General features: G+C 33.1%; 1 protein-coding gene across 1 annotated transcript in view; it reads right to left on the minus strand.

Annotated features, from left to right (window-relative positions):
• The window catches only part of LOC114326216 (protein O-mannosyl-transferase TMTC2), a 588,400-nt gene that overhangs the window by 81,398 nt on the left and 492,184 nt on the right, over window positions 1–14,818 (minus strand). Inside the window, exon 5 of the mRNA XM_050652153.1 lies at window positions 14,389–14,473. Coding sequence (XP_050508110.1) covers window positions 14,389–14,473 — 85 coding nt within the window. The remainder of the gene's footprint in view (window positions 1–14,388; window positions 14,474–14,818) is intronic.

Consider the following 14,818-nt stretch of genomic DNA (forward strand, 5'->3'; position numbering starts at 1 on the left):
ATACTTGTAGAACTTCTTCCCGTGACTTGAGCAATGATGGTGTGGATTTTCGTCTTGCAGCATAGATATTTCTTCGAACGCAAGAAATGTCTTTCGTCGTCAGCGGTAAATTGCTGAAATTTTCCTTCCTCAATTCCTTGTGGACAATCTTTAAAGGTCTTTCACATATATTTTCTACAGCTCTCCTCTTTGTAGAATTACTAAAAATTTGCCGGTCAACGTGGATATCTGGAGCATGAATATGCTCCACCGATGCTTTTTCAAGAATACCGTAATTTTCGTCACCTTTCTTTGTATTCACCTTTTGTTGACACCCTTTTTTGATGCATTGCCATCTAACTTTTCCATCTTTGGAGACATCGGCCTTTGAATATTTATATTCATTAATAATTAATAGAAGCTCTCCCCTTTGACTAAACATAGTCGTTGGATTCGCAATTTAAAAGTTAAACACTAACGGACAAAACCGGACATTATACCGTAATACTTGCAACTGAAGTGAATAACTGCAAATATTTATATTCTTATTTTCAACTATAATCAAATTTGGAATTTCCGGTCATTAAGACTTGATACCCAACTTTCTCGGCTATGGGGCAGCAGGTACTTGGAATTAATGGGCCCAGGTAGTTCGTGGGGCAGTTAGATAACGCCGTTTGGGGGGGGGGGCTTGAAATCAATATCGGAAAATAAGAGTATATTTTGTATCCATGAAAAGTCATTTTATCTTTGATTGGAAAATGGAAAAGTCATCAAACATTGTTTTGAAGCTATTATCTTGCGGCATATTAATACAATTTACTAGTTACGATGGAAATAAGCCATAATTTTACTTTAAAATAAGTTCATTTTGACGTTTTGATTTCCACTTCGGAAATCGTTATCAATATACCGAATTTCCGAAGTAAAACTCGAGACGTCAAAGTAAACTTTTACTGATTCCCAGTAAAAATAGTAAATATTATTAAACATTGCAACACATATAAATAGCTAGTTATGATCATCACAAAAGATGGAAATATAGATGATAGCATGCGACAAAAAACCAAGCAAGAAAGGAGATTTCACGCCTGAATAGTATCCTTTGACATCAGTTAATGTTAAATATGTAATAACCAGCATAGTACAATAAATACCAAAAGCATAATCACTTACAGCAATGAAGTATGGCAAATAAAATAAATCTAGAAACTTAAGGCAACGAAAATGGATTGCTGAAGATGCTCGGCAGGTAAATCTAGACTCTAAAGAGTGATGAACAACAGAATAAGAGAAATTATGAAAGTAAAAATACAGTAGTACATAACTTTGGCACCCAACAACTCAAACGGTGAAGCCATGTGCAAATAATTTCCGAAAAACCTCTTTCAAAATAAGTTTTAATATGGACCCCTTAACGCAAAAGAACCTTTTTGTTTGTTATAGTATTCTTTTACAATAGAGATTAAACGATTTATATGTCACTTTTAGTAACAAATATAAGAGCATGTTGTCTCATTATCTTGAGCAGTATAAAGCAGTCTTTTCTTTTTTATTACGTTATATTCTACTTGGCCTTTTTACAGCTGGAGATCAATACACATAAAATAGAGTAATAGCCAACAAGTAAAGTATTTTCATTGCCTTGCGTATAAATTTTATAAAAACTCTTACAGCAGTGGCAATATATCTCCGTTTTAAAATCACGAACTACAGCCAACAACTAAATAAAAAGAAAACATACATTTACCACCATATTTTCCAAGTAACATTAAATTCAGTTTTCAACACATCATCCACCACCCTCCGCAGCCAGCCTCCGGAAACCTAATTCGCAGGCGTTCGCAGAGAAAATTTAGAGTGTGCCATGGACGGTCCTTCAAATTCTCGCGGTGTAACATGGCGCAGTCGTTTTTTACGGAGATGAAAGCCACCAATTTGCATGAATTTGCAAGTGTAGCACGTGAGGAATCTTCAATTTCTCTTCGGAGATGTTCTGATGTCTCCGAGGGAATGTAGAAGCCGGTTAACAAGAGAATCTGGAGGCCGCAGTCTGGGGACCGGTATTCTGAGACCATCGAGGAGTTATATATATAGAGAGGAGGTGACGCAGAAAAATAATTCGCACATTGGCTTAAAAATAATATCTGCGGCTTCATGTAAAAATGTTAAAACAATTGGAAAATACGATTTTTGGAGTAATATAATAATACTTTTCATATAGATTTTCTACTTAAAAAAGTTCACTAATATTTGGGCTTTATTATGATGTTGTCTACTACTTTTTTGTCTACTGAACATAAATTTTGTAGTCAAAATTAATGTTGGGATGCGGTAAATTAAGAAATTCATCTATTTTGCAGTCATGAGTGTGGTTTCTAGTTAAGTTAGGCATTCTTCAAGTTTAGTGGCAGTGGCAGTGGCAGTGTAATTTTAAGTGACAAATCCAAGGTATTTGATCTATGATAGCAACATTTTGGTCGGGTATAGTTATTTTTTGCCAGGGAGTCCACTTCCTCATTAACACTTAAGAAGGAAATATCTTTTTGTTGAAGCTGTAGATAAGTCTTCTTTGATCTTGATAAGTATAGTGTGAGTTGTATGTAGCTCTTTCATTCCAAGTAATGCGCTTATTGAATCGGAGACTATAACAAAATTTGCATTTATCGATAAAATCACATCTTTTCATGGCATAATGAATTGCCGTAAGTTCTTCGGTATATACACAACAACTTTTTGCAATGGAACTGTAGCATTTTCTTCATCACATTTGGAAGCGTCAGTAAAGATTTGATGGGTTGTTGGGTATTTATTTATTAGTTATCCAATATTATTAATTTGCATATAATTATAAACAATCTAACACTCTCATTCTGTACCTACAATATTTTTATCGTATCAAACACTATTCAGTGCATTGTCATCCATTTGTCATTTTTAGCCTCAGAACATTAAATTATCTATTTTATTAATTATACACTATAATAATATTATTGTCAATTAATATATTTTGGCAAGTAATGAAAACCGATCGATACCATTAATTATAATAAAGAATTATACAGGATGTCTCGAAAAGATTGGTCATAAATTATATCACGGATTCTGGGAACAAAAATAGGTTGATTAAACTTCACTTACTTATAAACAATAGTGCACACAAAAAAAGTTACAGCCATTTAAATTTACAAAATAAAAACCGATTTTATTTCATATATCGAAAACTCTTAGAGATTCTTATGGCATTCTTATTCTGTGGCATTCTTATGGCAGCAACATCTTAAAAAAAATAAAGTGACATTTGTGCACCCCATAAAAATTTGATGGGGGTTTTGTTCCCTTAAACCCACCAAATTTTTGTGTACGTTCCAATTAAATTATTATCGTGGCACCATTAGTTAAACACAATATTTTTAAAACTTTTTTGCCTCTTAATACTTTTTCGATAAGCCAGTGCTTATCGAGATATTTTGAATATTTTTCGAATCCACCACATATTTTTATTGGTTAAGTACGATTATAATAGAGACCTGTTAATAATCTGAAAATTTATTTATAATTTACATTATTAGGTATATTTTGAAAAAGAAGCCACATCTCGATAAAAGGTGACTTATCAAAAAAATACTAAGAGCAAAAAATGTTTTAAAAACACTGTGTTTAACTAATGGTACCACAATATTAGTTTAATTGGAACGTACACAAACATTTGGGGGGTTTAAACCAACAAAACGCCCATAAAATTTTTATGTAAATATATTAAAAAAGAAACCACATCTCTATAAAAACTGGCATATCTAAAAAATATTAAGAGGTAAAAAAGTTTTAAAAACATTGTGTTTAACTAATGGTACCACAATAATAAATTAATTGGAACGAACACAAAAGTTTGGGGAGGTTTTAGGGGAAAAACCCCTATAAAATTTTTATGGGGTGGACAAATTTCGCTATAATTTTGTTTTAAGATGTTTCTGGCATAAGAATGCCACATGTCCATTTTCAATAAAAATTTCTAATAGTTTTCGATGTATTGAAAAAAATCGATTTTCAGTTTGTAACTTCAAGGGGCTATAACTTTTTTATGAGCACATAATTTGTACTAAGGACCAATCGGACCTCAATCGAACTATTTTTGACCCCAGAATGTGTGGTATAATTTATGACGAATCTTTTCGGGACACCCTGTATTATATTTATTTGTACAGTAAACAAAAACAAAGAAAAAATTCTCTGACAAGTAATGATGCCTACCTAATAACTGTACAATAAACATTGCCATGATACCATGAAAAGGGTATATCTGATGCTTCAAAGCGTTTAAAATGCATTCATATTAATTATTCTAGACGTAAAAAACGCCGAAAAAAATAAAAATTTTAAATATCATTTTGTATATTTCCATTCCTTGCCAAATTTCTAAAGAAATTATGCGTTTTTATATTCGGAATTTAATATTTTCTTAAATAAAAAATTAATTAAAATAAGACTGCGAGCCAATTTAATTTCGTTAAGAAAATAAGAGGCTAATTCAAGGATAAATTGCAGACGGAAAGTTTTACTTTTTTACGCAGTTTCGTTTAATTTATAAAACAGCCAAATACATTTCCAGTGATCTCATTGCTGAATAATTACCAGATTTATAATTTAGAATATCAACGTTTTTAATTAATTCAGCTAACTAAAATATGCCCAGTTTTGGTTTAAATTGTGTAGTTGCTATTTCATCACTGTCAAAACAATATTCAACATGCATATTAAAAAATACGGTTAGCAAAAGTGACCGCATATTTTAACCTTCCAGCAGACGCACCCAAATAGTTCATTGTGGAGCGTACGTCTATCTCTTGGATAATCATATATGTAGATTACTATTTAAAAATTAATTTTTTAAAATTATATGATGAAAAGAAAAATTTTTCATTTTTTCAGGATATGTATCAAACAATTCATCAGTTAATTCCATTCTTCTTCTTTCTGTGACATATCAGAATTATTCAATGTTGGAGATCATCATTGCGAAGGCATGTAGATCTTCTACAACATGGAATAATAATTGTTCTGCAGTTGATATATCAGTCCGTTCACGAACGTTTTTTAACCAAGGACTTATTTTATCCTACATTTCTACGGCCTTCTATTTTGCCCTCTCTATCCTCTATGTCCCGGATACGATATTCTCCAGTGTTTAGCAGTCTCTTCAGTTGCAGTTAGCAATTCCCTATCTTTGTTGACCCTCCTTAATACTTCATGAGTTTTCTTGCTTCCCAAGGTGTCTTGGAGATTCACTGAGGGAGGTATCAGCCAATAGATTGAGAACGGCACAGAGGGAGGTTCAACCAGCTATGTTAGGAGTAGGTACCTATATCTGAGGAAATATATACCAAATGAGGAAGTGCGAAGCAGGACAAATGTGGAAGATTTAATTGGAAGAATTGCGCAAATGAAATGGAACTGGGTAGGATACGTGGCGCGACAAAACATCGACAGGTGGACGAAAACCACTGTACATGGGAAACCACGCGAGCATAGTCTTAGTAGAGGAAGAGCGCAAAAACAATGGCTAGACGACATCAAAGCAACAACGGGGAGAAACTGGTATCAAATAGCACAAAACAGAGAAGAATGGAGAACTCATAGGGAGGCCTTTGTCCAGGAGTGGATGCAAACAGGCTAAAGAAGAAGAAGTTTTTCAGCATACTTCTACGAATCCACATTGCCAGTGCGATAGTTATGTTCAAGGTAGATACGTTTAGTATCTACACTATGCAGATGACCAGGTAGTTATTGCCCAAGACAAAGAAGACCTGGAGTATATGGCTAGAAAACTAATGGAAGAGTACAAAAAATGGGGCCTCGAAGTAAATGTCCAAAAAACACAATATCTTTGCGTAGGAGGAGAAAATAATCCAGATGACCTCGACTTAGAAGATGAAACTATTAAGAAATGTGACCAATGTACATATTTGGGGGTAAAACTGACAAAGACAGGACGAAGTGATGAAGCCATAAAAGACAGAATAACCAAAGGAAAACAAGTTATAGGTGCGTTGAATTCAGTATTATGGCAAAAAAATATAAGACCGGAAACGAAAAAACGAATATATAATACCATATTAAAACCAGTAATCGTCTATGGCTCAGAAGTGTGGCAGTTATCACAAAAACTTAAAGGTAACCTATTGGCAGTTGAAATGGATTTTTGGAGGAGAGCAGCGGGAAAGTCTAGATTAGAACATGTGAAAAATGAGGACATCAGGAGACAAATGAAAGTACAAAGATCAATTATAGAAGACATCGAAAAACAACAACTAATATGGTACGGACATGTTAGACGTATGGGGGAAGAAAGACTACCCAAAAAGATATTAGAATGGGTACCACCAGAGAAAAGAAAACGAGGACGACCACCAACAACATGGATCCAAGGAATCTCAAAAGCAATGTCAGCAAGAAATCTATCTGAAGAAGACTGGCAGAATAGACAGGCTTGGCGAACGGGAACCCAAAGGCGTATTACGCTGTGAACGGGATTTATATATATAGATACGTTTAGTGTCAACAATTCTGCACCATACAAAAGTATAGACCATACATATGTAGCACTTAACCAGCCAGAATAGAAAAAAATGTCGACAAGCACCTCATCCCACAACAAGGAGGATTCATACCCGGAAAATCTTGTACCAGTAAAGTCCTCGCACTAACAGAACACATTGAAGAGGGCTTTGAAGAAAAACTAATAACAGGGGCTGCTTTCGTAGATTTGACAGCAGCCTATGACACAGTAAGGCACAAAAGATTTCTCCGCAAATTATACGACACTCTTAATGACCACCATCTGGGTAAGGTCGTATATTCCTTACTGCAAAACAGACGTTTTTTCGTTGTGCTGGATATCAAAGTAAGTAGGTGGAGAGTCCAAAAGAACGGCCTCCCACAGGGAAGTGTTTTAGCACCAATGCTTTTCAATATATACACAAACGACCAACCTACGCCGACTGAAACCAAGCATTTCCTCTCTGCTGACGATCTCGCAGTATGTGCTCAAGGAAATAGCTTTGAAGGAGTGGAGGAGAAACTCGAAACTACCTTAAAAACAATGATAGAGTACTATCTGCAGAATTCCCTGAGACCCAATCCCTCTAAAACACAAGTCTGCGCCTTCCACCTTCGCGCCAAGGAAGCCAAGCGAAAACTTCAAATTGTGTGGAATGGTAATATACTAGAGCACACAGACCAACCTATATATCTTGGAGTAACTCTGGACAGGTCCCTCACCTACAGACAACATTGCATAAAAACGAGAGGGAAAGTAACAACTAGGAACAGCATACTAAGAAAGCTAACGGGAAGTAAATGGGGTGCATGTCCTGGCGTCTTAAGAACAACGGCACAGGCACTGTGTTTTTTAACTGCTGAATATGCGTGCCCAGTTTGGGGCAGATCTGCCCACGCTAAACAAGTTAATACTGCGCTAAATGAGGACATGCAGGATAGTAACGGGTTGCATGAAACCAACGCCACTTTCAAACCTATATAAAACAGCGGGTTTTGCAGAACCCTCAACACGCAGAGGCGTTGCTGAACACATAGAGAAAATTAAACAGAGCGGCATGCCCTATACAAAGCTCGAACACCACGAAAGCGACTAAAATCCAAGGAAAAGTTTCCTTGGAACAGTGCAGGATGAACCGCCTGAGTATTTTCCTCTTCCTCAGGTTCAATGGACCGTCCAGTCTCTAGACTTAAATACTGGGAAAACTATGAATAGGATAAGAAAGGGGGTCGCTCCAGTGAAATCGAACATGGAAAAATGGGGGAAAATAGACAAAGATGATGTGAACTGTAACTGTGGAGAAAGGCAGAATATGGAACATTTTTTATATGCAGAAACTGTCCTTATCCCTCGAAGATTTGTGGCTCGCCAACGAACACGGAACCGACGTAGTCCGATGCTGGGCTGAAATTTTATGAATGACATGTCCGGACACGATAAAAAAAAGTAAGTAGCACTTAACCATTCTTTGGCTTAGTTCTAAACTGAGATAATAATTTCAAAATAATGACAGTCATTTTCATAATAGTATATTATGCAACGAGCATTTAATGATAATCATTATGAAGCGAATATGAGGGATACGAAACGAGCCGCCTAACGGCGAGTTTCGTATAGAGTACGAGCTTCATAATGATAATTAAATGCAAGTTGTATACACAATTTTTTCTATGATCATTTACAACAAAAATATATTCAAATTTATTAATTTTGTAACGCAAACAAATTAAGAAGTTTGTCAGTTTGACAGTTTGTTTACATATTGAGAAAAGTCAAAGCGTATGTATTTGACTCGCCATTGGTCACTGTGCGTGTGCCACCTTTACCGCGAATGCCATATCGCGATTCTATTGGTTAAAAATCTGCATCTTAATGAAAATCTGTATCATAATGAAGTTCATTATGATACAGGTATAGTCTGGGCTGATTATCGGAGAATAGGCCATTTTTGGGAAAAGTTATTTACCAGCAATTTTATTTCTGGAATCGAATTATAAGATCCTATATATTAATAATATAGGTATGCAAAGTCCTCAGATAGTGTGCTACTTTTTTTATAAACAAAATGGCGCACGAAAATCGTGTTTTTTTCAATTATTGCTCTATAACTCCGAAGATTTTAACTTTACAACAAAAACACTCAAATAAAAATTCACCGTGATTAAATTCTACATGGAGACGCGTTTTTTCCGATCTGCTTGGACGAAAATTTTCCTCGGAAAATGCGGGTTTTCCCAACAAAATCTTTAATTTTCAAATAAAGTTTTAGATAAGTAATTATCTACCAATAATTAAATAATTTGGTGACTTAAAAGCCTTTTTGGTTTAGATTATAGCTCCAGAAGCTGATGAAAATTAAATGAATATTTTAGCAACAATTCAATTGTAAATTAATAATTTACGGTCGCAATAATAACCAAAATAATTACGATAAACTGATCAAGCTTTGAAATCTTATAAAGATAAGATGCCTATTTAATATTTTGTCGAGAAAATATGATATTTTTTATTTTTTTGCATAATCTTTAAATGTTTAAAAAAATAGTTATAAACAAATTAACGTATCTCAGAAAGTTTTTATTATATTATAATTTAAAAAAATAGCTAAAATGGGCATTTTAAATATATTTAAAATGAATGCTTTAAAACTTTTTTGCAACCATTTGTAAAAAAGTTATGAAACAACAAAGTAATCCTACGATTACTACTGTGTTTATAATTTTTTTTATTTCTTTCAAAGCGTAGAAGTGAGTTTAAGGTCCAAGCTAATTATTTACAAAAAAATATCGATTATCAGTTTAATACATAGTTATATTTTAATTAAAGATTATATATATATATATTTTTTTGTAATTTACACGCGCGAAAGGAGAGTAACACAGTACTGTAGCTAACATTTTCACTCGGAGCGACGACCGGCCGCGTGATGTACACTTTTAATAAATAATGCATGCTGCGTGTCAGTCGCTTCGACTGAACATTTTAGCTCCGACTCTGTATCAGGCCTACGTTTGCGCTAAAAATAACAAAAAAGTGTTTTTAATCTTTGATTAAAATGTAACCATTGCAGTAATTTTTGACATTCTTTGTGAGTAATTAGGTTGTACCATAGACTCACTTTTAAGCTTCGAAACAATTAAAACTAATTATAAACAACGGAGATTTCGTGTATTTACTTTGCTGTTTCATAACTTTTTGCAAATGGTTGGAAAATTTTTATAAAGCATTCATTGTCAAGACCTATGAAATACGCATTTTAAGTATTTTTTTTAAATTAGAATATAATGAACAATTTCTGAGAAATGTTAATTTGTTTATAACAATTTTTTTAAACATTTAAAGGTTATGCAAAAAAATGAAAAATTTATATTTTGTCGACAAAATATTAAATAGGCATCACACCTTTATAATCTTTCTAAGTTTGATCAATGTCTCATGATTATTTTGGTTGTTATTGCGACTGTAAATTGTTAATTAACAATTGAATTGTTGCTAAAATATTCGTTTCATTTTCACCGGCTTCTGAATTTATAATCTATAACAAGAAAGCTTTTATTTCACCAAGCTATATAATTATTGATAAATAATTACTGGCCCAAAAAATTTATTTGAAAATTCGAGATTTTGTTGGGAAAACCCACATTTTCCGAGAAAAATTTTCGACGGAGCAAATCGGGAAAAACATGTCTCTATGCAGAATTAAATTGGGGTGAATTTTTATTTGAGTGTTTTTGGTGTAAAGTTAAAATCTTCGGAGTTATAGAGCAGTAATTGAAAAAAATAAGATTTGTCGGCGCCATTTTGTTTATAAAAGAAGTAGCACACTATATGCGGACTTTGCATACCTATACTAATAATATATAGGATCTTATAATTCGATTCCAGCAATAAAATTGCTGGTAAATAACCTTTCTTTGTACTTTACTAATTAGACCAGCGTATTATAACTATTTTTTTTTCAAAATTTAAAGATTATGCAAAAAAAAGAAAAATTTATATTTTGTCGATAAAATATTAAATAAGCATCACATCTTTATAATCTTTATAAGTTTGATCAATGTATCATGATTATTTTGTTTATTATTGCGATCGTAAATTGTTAATTAACAATTGAATTGTTGCTAAAATATTCGTTTAATTTTCATCAGCTTCTGGAATTACAATCTATACCAAGAAAGCTTTGATGTCACTAAATTATTTAATTATTGATTAATAATTACTTACCTAAAACTTTATTTGAAAATTAGAGTTTTTGTTAGGAAAACCCGCATTTTCCGAGGAAAATTTTCGTCGGAGCAAATCGTGAAAAACATATCTCTATGCAGAATTTAATTGCGGTGAATTTTTATTAAGCTATTTTGGTTGTAAATTTAAAATCTTCGGAGTTATAGAGCAATAATTGAAAAAAAAATACGATTTGTCGGCGCCATTTTGTTTATAAAAAAAGTAGCACACTATCTGTGGACTTTGCATACCTATATTATTAATATATAGGATCTTATAATTCGATTCCAGCAATAAAATTGCTGGTAAATAACTTTTCCATGAATTTTGCTAATTAGCCCAGAGTAGTAGTGACATTATAATTGATATATTATAAGTCATTTTTAGGGAGAATTGACGTACACCGTTTGACTTCTGAGGCATCCATATTATAGTATGAGAATAGAAAAAGTAATTTGAGTCGTTGCTATTCTGCTTTTTATTTATGTATATGTCTGGATCTAGTTGGTCCCTTATGATAGTTTCCAAATGTGAACTTTGTCAAACTGGACTCCACTTAATTGAAGCGCTGCTTTTGGACGCGGGTTGCAATTAAATACTAAAAACTTGGTTCTGTTTGAGTTTGTTTTAATGCCTATTTTCTTTTCTACTTTACGAATACGATCAAGCAGAATTTGGAGATCTTTAATATTTTCTGACAGAATTACTGCATGAATTGTCCGCGTATCTAATCGTGCGGTAATCAGATAATTCCATAAGGTCGTTTAATTAGTAACTCACATTTATATCGCACCAACGAAATTTTTAAATGTGGCTAAAACCAGTTCAGTCGGATGCAGATCCAGATAATACTTTAGCACGGTACCACCGGACGGTACCATCGGGTTGTACGGTGGTATCTGGGAAAGATAACGTTCATAATGATATGCTAAAACTAGTGAATAGGGAATACCTATGTCGTTTTTTTAACAAAATATACGATAGAGGCGAAATACCATCCGAATGGCTTAAAACTACGGCTATAGCTTTACCAAAAAAGAGCGATGACCATAATAATTGTAAACATGACAATTAATGAAAGTCAAAGGGCACAACCCAATTTGGTTCTATAAACGCAGTGGGTACCAAAGAAGCAATATAGTGTATGAAGTTGATAGCCCAAAATGTTGTGACCAACGCAATATGAGGAAGTCTTTATAGGATTCATAGACTCTTGAAAGGCTTTTGATACTGAAAAATATCAAACACTGGTAGACACACTTAATAAAGCTGGACTTTATGCAAAATATATCTAAATTATACAAAATCTATACTGGAGTTAATCTGCAAAGCTTTGCATCAATAATTCTCACGTAAATCTCACAAAAAAAACCAAATAAATAAAAATAAATGAAATGCACATTAAAACATTGTAAGGATAACAGTGTGCCCGCTCTCCCACCAACAACCTACCACTAACAACGACGCGCGCTGGCAATGGAACACAGTTAAAAATTCCACGAAGGACAACGAGAACTAGATTTAACTCATCATATAAATTCATTACAAACAAGCCAACAATAGGATAAAACAGAAACGACTAAACAAAAATCGTTAATCCTATCTTAACAACGACAAAAAAACGAATAATATTTCAAGTACAAATTTCGATCTACAATCTCTCTCTTTTTATCGCTAACAATATCCTCTTAAACTTCCAATCATGCTAAAACTAACTTCTTCGTAGTGTCTACAAACTGCTGGTTATCATTAGTCCAGAAAGCCACTGCGCATCCGCTAGGAAAAATATTCTGATTCGGATTTTTTGCAGAATCTTACTCAAAAAGGACCCCTTTTAACAAATTTGCATGTTGCCAGGACCAAAAATGGGTCAAAAATTTTTTAAAAGTTTTTTTTTTGTTTTTTCCTGAATTTTTTTTTTTGCATGGAACAAAGTTTTTTTAGATTTTTTGGATCATTTCAAACAGAAAAGGTCTTTAGTGACATTTCTCTAAAGTTGATAGTTTTTGACAATATAAGCGATTAAAAATTGAAAAATTGCGAAATCGGTCATTTTTAACCCTCTAAAACTATGTGAAACACTGAAAATTTAAATGTTCCCAAGGTAGGCAGATATTCTCTAAACATCGGTTGATGAAATTTTGAAGAGTTTTTTGACATAGAATATTCAAAACTCCATTGTTTTTTAATTTCTAATCAAGCGTGCGCGACACTATTTTCCACCGACATGCGAAATGACAGTATGGTGCAAATGAAAGGAATAAATTCGTTATTTCGTAAACCGGCGACTTTTACGAAAAAGCCCGAAACAGGTCGATTTTTATTTTTAAGTTATGATATTGAGGCATTTATGGTATATCAGTCACGTCATCAATCTCGGCGTGATGACGTAATCGATGATTTTTTTTAAACGAGAATAGGGGCCGTGTGCTAGCTCATTTGAAAGGCTCTTCAATTTTCTATTCAGTAATATAAACATTTATATAATTATTTATACAGGATGTCCTTCTACTTCTTTTTTGTCAAATAATTTAATTTAATAAAAAAAATTTGGACACCCTGTATAAATCATTATGTAAATATTTTCATTACTGAATAGAGAATTGAAGAACCTTTCAAATGAGCTACCATACCATCCCTATTCTCATTTAAAAAAATCATCGATTACGTCATTACGCCCAGACGGATGACGTCACTAGTATACCATATATGCCACAATATCATAACCTGAAAATAAAAATCGACCTGTTTCAGGTTTTTTTCTTAAAGTCGCCGGTTTATGAAATAACGAATTTAATCCTTTCATTTGCACCGTACTGTATACACATGCAACGGTGGAAAATAGTGTCGCGCACGCGTGATAAGAAATTAAAAAACAAAGGAGTTTTGAATACAGTATTGCAAAAAACTCTTCGGGATTTCGTCAATCGATGTTTAAAGAATATTTACTTACCTTGGCAACATTCAAAGTTTAAGTTTTTCATATAGTTTTTTAAGTTTAAAAATGGCTGATTTCGCAATTTTTCAATTTTTAATCGCTTATATGTCAAAAACTATCACCATTAGAGAAAAGTCACTAAAAACTTTTTCTGTTTGGAATGATCCAAAAAAACCTAAAAAAAACTTTGTTCTATGCAAAAAATAATCATTTTAGGAAAAAAAAACAAAAAGAAAAACGTTTAAAAAATTTTTGACCCACTTTTGGTCCTGGCAACATGCAAATTTGTTAAAAGGGGTCCTTTTTGAATAAGATTGTGCAAAAAATCCGAATCGGAATATTTTTCCTAGCGGATGCGCAGTGGCTTTCTGCACTACATAAAATATTTTTAAGATAAGATTTTATTAATCACTTCTACTGCCTTTATAGGGTACTATTTTTATTTAAATATTCATATCTAAATTATCCCAGACAAGCTTGGAACTAAGGAAAACTAATCAAAATAAATTAAATTTTTATAACGTCAATAGATGAAGAGTTCTTGTATGAGGAGAATCAGCAATTCTGTCAGCATATAAAGGGAGTGTACTAACTAATGTTTAATTATTTAACATTTATTTATTTTGTATAATTAAAAACCTGATATACCTATAACCTTAAATTATATTAGTTGAGTTTAACGTAAACTTACCGTAATGATGAAATACACTTGGATCTTCAGGAGCTATTCTTTGAGCTTTTTTGAACCACTGTTCTGCTTCGGCTACTCTACTTATCTGAAAGTAAAACAAAAAATTTTTAGTGACCTGTGTATGTATACGTATATTTTTGGTGTTTCCAAAACTAAACAAAACTTAGGTATATGGCAACGACTTGAGAATACGGAGACGTTGGTACTGAAGATCATCACAAGAAAAAAATTTAAACAAACTTTGACACTTAGTAGTCATCGTTGACCGAAGATGGTTGATTGGGTCCTCGGGTAGAGTTTCACCATGTTCCCAGAGGTTTAATCCCTGAACATCGGCGTTTAGCCATTTTAAATTTATTATAACATAATGTAGATTTATTTATAATTACAACCATTGTTTGGTTCTGGGGCTATTTTGCAAGTATTCAAG

The sequence above is a fragment of the Diabrotica virgifera genome, chromosome 5 (assembly GCF_917563875.1).
Source record: "Diabrotica virgifera virgifera chromosome 5, PGI_DIABVI_V3a".
Taxonomy (NCBI): domain Eukaryota; kingdom Metazoa; phylum Arthropoda; class Insecta; order Coleoptera; family Chrysomelidae; genus Diabrotica; species Diabrotica virgifera.